At 58.9% G+C, this 7,293-nt stretch overlaps 1 protein-coding gene across 1 annotated transcript in view; it reads right to left on the bottom strand.

Annotated features, from left to right (window-relative positions):
• Positions 1–7,293, bottom strand: part of RFX1 (regulatory factor X1) — a gene marked incomplete at its 3' end in the record, with an annotated part of 29,726 nt that overhangs the window by 365 nt on the left and 22,068 nt on the right. The window contains 7 exon segments of the mRNA XM_021708107.1: positions 1–96; positions 612–721; positions 808–926; positions 1,863–1,978; positions 2,061–2,180; positions 3,148–3,329; positions 4,903–5,275. Of these exon segments, the coding sequence (XP_021563782.1) occupies positions 1–96; positions 612–721; positions 808–926; positions 1,863–1,978; positions 2,061–2,180; positions 3,148–3,329; positions 4,903–5,275 (1,116 nt within the window).

Raw genomic sequence — 7,293 nt, 5'->3', positions numbered from 1 at the left:
ACGTTGTCACAGTGCTTGGTCCATTGGAGCACGGGCTCGAACTTGGAGAGGAGCACCAGGCTGGCCTTGGGCAGCCGCTTCTCGGCCTCGTCATGCCTGTGGGCACCCGCCCCACCCCAGGGTCACCAGGGCACTCCCTGGTCCTGCACCCAGGTCAGAAGGGCACAGGTACCCTGATTCCCCCCCGGGGTCAGAAGGGCACAGGTGCCCCCGCCCCCCACCTGGAGTCAGAGGACACAGGTATCCCCCACCCAGGGTCAGAAGGGCACAGGTACCCCCACCCAGGGTCTAAAGGGCACAGGTATCCCTTATCTCCCACCCTGGGGTCATGGGGGCACACCCTGCCTCCTGAGGCTCTCCAGAGTCAAATGGGGTCCAACAGGCCCTGGAACCACCCACTCCAGTGAGGAGACAGTGCCCTGCCCCCGGGCTTGTGAGGCACACCATCTACACACATCAGATGATACACGCACACGGTGGGGGGGGTCGTCAAGGGCATGTGCACCCCCCAACTGCAAGGGTCAGGTGGGCCAGGCATGAGGCCAAGGCCAGGCTCCCACCCCTGGGCGTCTGCTCACCCAGGGTCACGCTCCCTCCCCTGGGACACTCACACGGCCAGTGGCGGCACCTCGCTGGGCTGGCTCAGGTTGTGCCTCCAGAAGGTCTTCCAAAGCGTCTCCACCAGCGTGAACTGCAGGTTCACCATGACGTCCACGATGGCCTGAGGGGCAGGAGGCACTCAGGGGGGCCAGGGCAGCGTGGCCTTCCTGCACCTCCCCCAGGTGGGAGACCCCACCCACCACCTACCTCACAGTGTTCCCGGTACAGGACCTGAAAGGCCTTGAGGTCCCCCGGCCCGATGCCCTCGGGCAGCACTTTGCCCTGGAGGTCGAGCTCGGTGAAGTCAGGGAGGCTCCGCGAGGCATCTGGGGTGTGAGGGCAGCATGAGGCCTTTCTTCCTGGCCTGCCTGACCCTGGGATCCTATTGTGTTGTCACCCGCTCCCACCAAGTCAGGGTCCCCCAGGTGCAGGGAGGGCTGTCCAGGCCAGGGTCCCGGGATGGGGAAGGCTTGGGAGCCTGCGCTCCTCCTGCACCAAGAACACAGTGTGCTCATGTGGGCCCTGCATGCTGCTGAGCGGCGGACGGGCCGGTCCTCGGACAAGGGCCTCTGAGTCCAGGCTGCACCTCGGCACCCACCCAGCCAGGGAGCAGGCCCCAGGGCTCGCTGGGACCACAGGGATGCTGGCCTGAACCCGAGGGCCCCATGCTGGCACGGGCTGTGGAGTCACCCTGATGATGCCCCTTGGCTCTGCCAGGCGTGTCACTCCACTCTTCCCAGCCCCCAGGTGCCCACAGGCCTGGTGCCAGGTGAGAAAGAGGCCACCACACAGTCACTATCTGGGTTTGGGGGCCTGTGCTTCACTCAGTCTCACTGGCCTCGTTTTCACGGCCTGTTCTTGGCTTTACTTCTTAAGTTTGCAGCTAGAAACACTGGACACCTCCCACCTGCCTCCCTGCGTGAGGTGACCCAGTCACATGGACACCGTGCCTCTGGGACCCCAGAGCAAACAACGGAGCGGCTCCCACAAGGGCCACAGGGAAGGGACTTGCCCTGGGATCACCTAAGTAACCCTGTCTGTTTAGGTGGGAGTTCAAATTTCATGCTGCATGGAAGGGGGCTTCACTAGGGAGCCCAGAAACCTAGAGAAAAGCATCCCTGAGATGGACGGGAACCCCCCTTGGAGGGGACTTCTGGGGACAGCACCGTCACCACGGCAGAGCCCATGATGCCTCACAGATGCCTGCTGGCCCGGAGGCATCTCCCACCCTCCTGACCCGTGGCTTCCGCAGGTGCTCTCACCCAGGAATTGCTGGTACTGCTGGACCTGGGCGCTGATGTCCGATAGTCCCGAGCTCTGCTGCTGCCCCGCAGCCACGCCATTGGTCATGCCCTCCATCTTCTGGATGGGCTTGAGCCTGTGGAAGGGACAGGCAGGCGCTGGTGGGGGTACCCCAAGCGCCCTTCCCACCCCGCACCCCAGTCAGCCCTGCCGCCTACCTCTGCTTCTGCGAGAAGGGCTGGCCCCGCATGGCCATGTGCTGCTGGTCCTCCACCAGCCGCAGCAGGGGCGAGCTGGCCTTGATGCGCAGGCCGTAGTAGTGGTACTTGGAATTGCCCCTGGGAGGGAGTGCAGGGTGAGGGCTGGGCGAGGGTCTGCCGGCTGGCCATGGGGAGCCTCGCTCCACACCCACCTCTGCTGCTGGGGGGACGAGTGGGAAGACCCCCGTGTGCAGAGCCAGGGTGCTGGGCTGGGAAGCACAGGGGCTATGGGTGTCAGGAGAGGCCAGTTCTTGGCCCAAGGTCAGGCATGAATGAACGAATGAGGTGACACCTGGCTGAGAACTGGAACCGAGAGGAGTTGGGGTGCTGGGCAGCCTGGAGAGGTGTGAGGGTTGCAATGAAGAGAAAAGGGAAGTGGGCTCAGGGGTGACTCCTTCCTCCCTATGTGAATTTGCTGACCCATGGGCTCTGATTAAGTCTCGACTGCGTGCAGCCCTCACAGCATCAAGGCGAATGCATTTTAGGAAGATTAGAAGCAAGAGAAATAAGCAGCATAAAAGGCATGTTGGAGGGTGCTCAATGCTTTGGAGAAAACTGAGCAGGACCCAGCCTGAGCAACATAGTGAAACCTCATATCTTCAAACAAATGTAAAAAGTTAGCCAGGTATGGTGACACATGTCTGCAATTCCAGCTATTTGGGAGGCTGAGGTAGAAGGATGATCTGAGCCCAATAGGTCGAGGCTGTGGTGACCCATGACCATGCCACTGCACTCCAGCCTGGGCAACAGAGACCCTGACTCAAACAACAACCAACTAAGATGGGAAAGAGGGTGGGGGATGCCAGGGACAGGAGAGGGGGAAGGCTGCAGTTTTAGCTGAGGGGGCCAAGGATGTTTGCATAAGGTGGGAGAAGAACACAGGAGCTACAGCCAGTGCAAAGGCCCTGGGGTGGGAGTGAGCGAGTGCGTCAGAGGAGCCTTGAGGCCCGTGGGGCTGGAGTGGATGGCCCGAGACAACCAGGGGTAGGGGCGGGGCTGAGCATGCCCTCTGAGCCCCCAGAGCTGCCAGGGTTGGGGGACCCACCTAGTGCCCAGCCGGCGGGTACGCAGCCCCATGAAGACGGAACGGATGAGCTTGCCGAAGGAGGCGGCGTTGACGGGTTCCAGCTTCTGCTCTTGGCAGTGCAGCAGGTAGTGGCAGTAGAGGGTGCTCCGTGGCAGGCTCACGCCCTCAGCTGTCTCATAGTTGTCCAAGAGCCACTGGATCTGGGCGGAGGGAGGATGCTCAGAGCCGCCTCCCTCTCCGAGCACCGTGGCTGAGTGCTCAGCATCGGCTCCCCGTTGCAATCCGGGCCCTCCTCCCCGGAAACTGCGTCCCACGGCACTCTCTAGAGCTGCACCGTCCAGCATGGCTGCCACATGCAGCTGGTTAAATACAAATGTGTATTAATTTGTGCCGACTGAGGTCAAGCCAGTCTCCAAAGTGTGCAGGAGCTATTGGCAGAACCTTCCGGAACTGGCAGCAGGCTCGATATGGAGGGTGGATTTGCAGCTGCTGGGGCTGGGGGAGGGGAGGGCGACTGTCAGGGACGGCAGGTAGGTACTTTGTGGGAGGGGATGGCCTTGGTTGGGGGGAAGCTTCCTGGATCTACAGTCACAATGTGAGTCGGAAGTCACGCACGCTGTGCCAGCGTCAGTGTCCTGGCTCAGACACTGTGCTGTAGATCCCGTCAATGACAATGTAACTAGTGGGAGACTGGGTGAGGGGGACACAGGGACTTCTCTCCACCACTTGCGCAGCATCCTCTGAGGCTACGATTATTTCAAAGTATGTAGGTGAGGCCGGACTCGGTGGCTCAGCCTGTGATCCCAGCATTTTGGAAGGCTGAGGCGAGTGGATTGCCTGAACCCGCAGGTTCAAGACCAGCCCGAATAACTTGGTGAGACCTTGTCTCTACAATAAATAAAAAATTAGCTGGGCGTGGTAGCATGTGCCTGTAGTTCTGGCTACTTGGAAGGTTGAGGCAGAAGGATCGCCAGAACCCAGCAGGTCGACACTGGGGTGGCCATGAGCGTGTGTGCCGTTGCACGCCAGCCTGGGTGAAGGAGTGAGACTCCAACTCAAAATAATAATAATATATATATGTGGGGTGAAAAAGAAAAACCGACACAGGTCCTCTGTGAGCCTGGCCACTTTCCAAGCACTCGTCACCTGTGGCCAGAGGCCTCATGGGCAGTACAGAGGGACCATCGCCCCCACTGGAGACATTCCACGAGGGCAGTCCTAGTGCAGCATGCCTCTGAGCCGGGGGAGGGGACCCTTGGGGGCCCATAGCCAACATTTAGAAGAAAGACCAGGAGTCAGGCTGCATTGTGACCACCAGGACCCACCCTGCCCCGCCCCATGGTCACATGGCTGCTGAGGGGCCTGGTGGAGTCAGAACTTGGGGCTGCCTGAGCAACTCCATGCAGCCACCTCTGGGCTGAGGGAACTTAGGGCCCCTGCCTTCCAGGTGGCTGAAGAGGCTGCACAGGGCAGCCCCTGACAGCAGGGCCCACCTCTCTCTGCCCCCCTCATTCTGTATCATCAGATATAATCGACAGAAGGCACTTCTCCAGGCTCTGCTCTAAGAGCTTCACCCCTATCAGCTGAGGCTGAGAGGCTGAGTCGCTCGTCCGAGGCCACACAGCACCGGACGCCAGGCCATGTGCATGTGAGCTCTGCAGCACTGGAGCGCACGGGCTCCTGCTGCAGGTGGCTGGCCACCAGCGCTGCAGACAGGGCTTCCAGCACTTCCACCCCCCACCGCTGCCTCGCGTGGGGCCCGGGGGCACGTACCGTGGCTGGCGAGGCACGGGTGGTATGGGAGTAAGACTGGCTGGCGCTGCCCAGCATGTAGCCGCCTTGGATCACGTAGGTGCCTGCTCCGCCACTGCCACTGCCAGTGCCGCTGCTGCCACCGCCTCCCCCACCGCCACCACCACTGCCGCCACCACCACTGCCGCTGTTGCTGGCCCCAGTCCCGCTGCTGGGAGAGCTGGTGACGACCTGGCTGCCGGACACATACATGGGCACGGAGCCACTGCTGACCACTGCCTGGGAGGTGGCGGGGGTGCTGACCTGGGCGGCCGTGCCCGCCGCCTCGTAGTAGCTGGTGCTGGCCGTCTGTGTGTACAGCGGCGTCTCGGGGTACGGGTAGGTACTGGAACGGCTGGGGAAGAGGGGGGGAGTCAGGGGGAGCACAGCTGGCGGGGAGAGGTGTGTGAGGGGAGGCCTGTGGAGAGGGGCCCAGGGAGGGGTGGGGGGCAGCAGCCCCAGTGCAGCATGGATTCCATCCCAGAGTCACCCAAGTTGGACCCGGGACTGTCCTTAGTGCCTGATGGCCGCTTTTCATTTATTGTCTGTCATTGCAGCTCTCTGGCTGGGGAGTCACCTTCCCCACCTCAGAAATGAGAAAACTGAAGTAGAAGGGTCAGAGAAATTGCAGTGGGTCATAGACTTCACTGACAAAAAAAAAAAAAGGCTTTAGCCGGGCATGGTAGCGCGCGCCTGTAGTTCCAGCTACTCGGAAGGCTAAGCGGAAGGATCGCCGGAGCCCAGCAGGTCGAGGCTGCAGTGGCTGGGAGCATGCCACTGCACTCCAGTCTGGGTGACAGAGTGAGACTCCAACTCAAAGAAAAAAAAAAAAAGGCTGGGCTTGGTGGCTCAGTCTGTAATCCCAGCACTTTGAGAGGTCGAGGAGAGTGGATTGCCTGAGCCCGTGGGTTCAAGAACAGACAGGGCAACTTGGCAAGACCTCATCTCTACAACAAATGAAAAAAATTACCCGGGCACGGTAATGCGTGCCTGTAGTTCTGGCTACTTGGAAGGCTGAGGCAGAAGGATCACTGGAGCCCAGCAGGTCGATGTTGGAGTGGCTGTGAATGTGCCACTGCACCCAGCCTGGGCGACAGAGTGAGACTCCAACTCAAAAAAGAAAAAAAAAGATGGCTCGGTACAGTAGCTGTAACTTCAGCATTTGGGAGGCCGAGGCGGGAGGATCACTTGAGTCCAGGAGTTTGAAAACAGCCTGAGGAACAAAGCTAGACCTCTGAAGAATTTTTTTAAAGCTAGCCAGGTGTGATAGCGCACACCTGTAGTTCCAGCTACTCCAGAGGTTAAGGAGGGAGAATCACTTGAGCCCAGGAAGTCGATGTTGCAGTGAGCTATGATCCTACCACCGCACTCTAGCCTGGGCAACAGAGTTAGACTTTGTCCCTATTAAATAATAATAAATAATTATCAAGTGTCTACTATGTGCTGGGAATTGTTCTAGGCACTACGGACACAACTATGGACAAGACAGAAAAGCCCTTGCCCTCGGGAGCTGACAGTCTAGTCAGGAGACAGGTTGAGTGCAAAGCTAAACAAGTCACAGCAGAAAGCAGCCATGCTCAGGAGGTGAGGCAGAACAGGTGATGCTGGAGAAAGGGCGGCTCTGACTGGAGACGGCCACCAAGAATACAGATATGTTGGGCGCTGTGGCCCATGCCTATAATCCCAGAATTTTGGGAGGCCGATGCAGAAGGATAGCTTAAGCCTCGGACTTTGAGACCGGCCTTGGCAACCTAGCGAGCTCTTGTCTCTACAAAAAACTTGTAAAACAAATCAGCCAGGCGTCGTGGCACGTAACTATACTCCCAGCTACTCTGAAGGCTGAGACAGAAGGATTGCATGAGCCCAGGAGGTTGAGGCTGTGGTGAGCTCATGCCTGTAATCCTAGCACTTTGGGAGGCCTAGGCAAGAGGACTGCCTGAGTCCAGGGGTTCGAGACCAGCCTGGGCAACTTGGTGAGATCTCGTCTCTACAATAAATCAAGAAAAACTAACCAGGTGTGGTGGTGCATGCCTGTAGTTTCAGCTACTTGGAATTCTGGCTTAGGTGGAAGGATCGCCTGAGCCCAGCAGGTCGAGGCTGCAGTGGCAGTGAACATGCCACTTCACTCCAGCCTGGGCGACAGTGAGACTCCGACTCAAAAAATAAATAAATATATAAAAATGTAACAGTCACATTTAAAAATCTAAGTTAGGTGTGGAAGAATGCACGTGTAGTCCAAGCTGTTCAGGAGGATCACCTGAGCCAGGAGTTCGAGGCCAGCCTAGGCAACACTGTGGAGCCTTATCTCCAAAAAAAAAAAAAATTTTTTTTTTTTTGAGTTTGAGTCTCACTCTGTCGCCCAGACTGGAGTGC

The sequence above is a fragment of the Carlito syrichta genome, unplaced genomic scaffold (assembly GCF_000164805.1).
Source record: "Carlito syrichta isolate Samal-C Ts95f unplaced genomic scaffold, Tarsius_syrichta-2.0.1 Scaffold130664, whole genome shotgun sequence".
NCBI lineage: Eukaryota > Metazoa > Chordata > Mammalia > Primates > Tarsiidae > Carlito > Carlito syrichta.
Note: the sequence above shows the minus strand (reverse complement) of the source record. Positions and strands in the feature narration are given on the sequence as shown.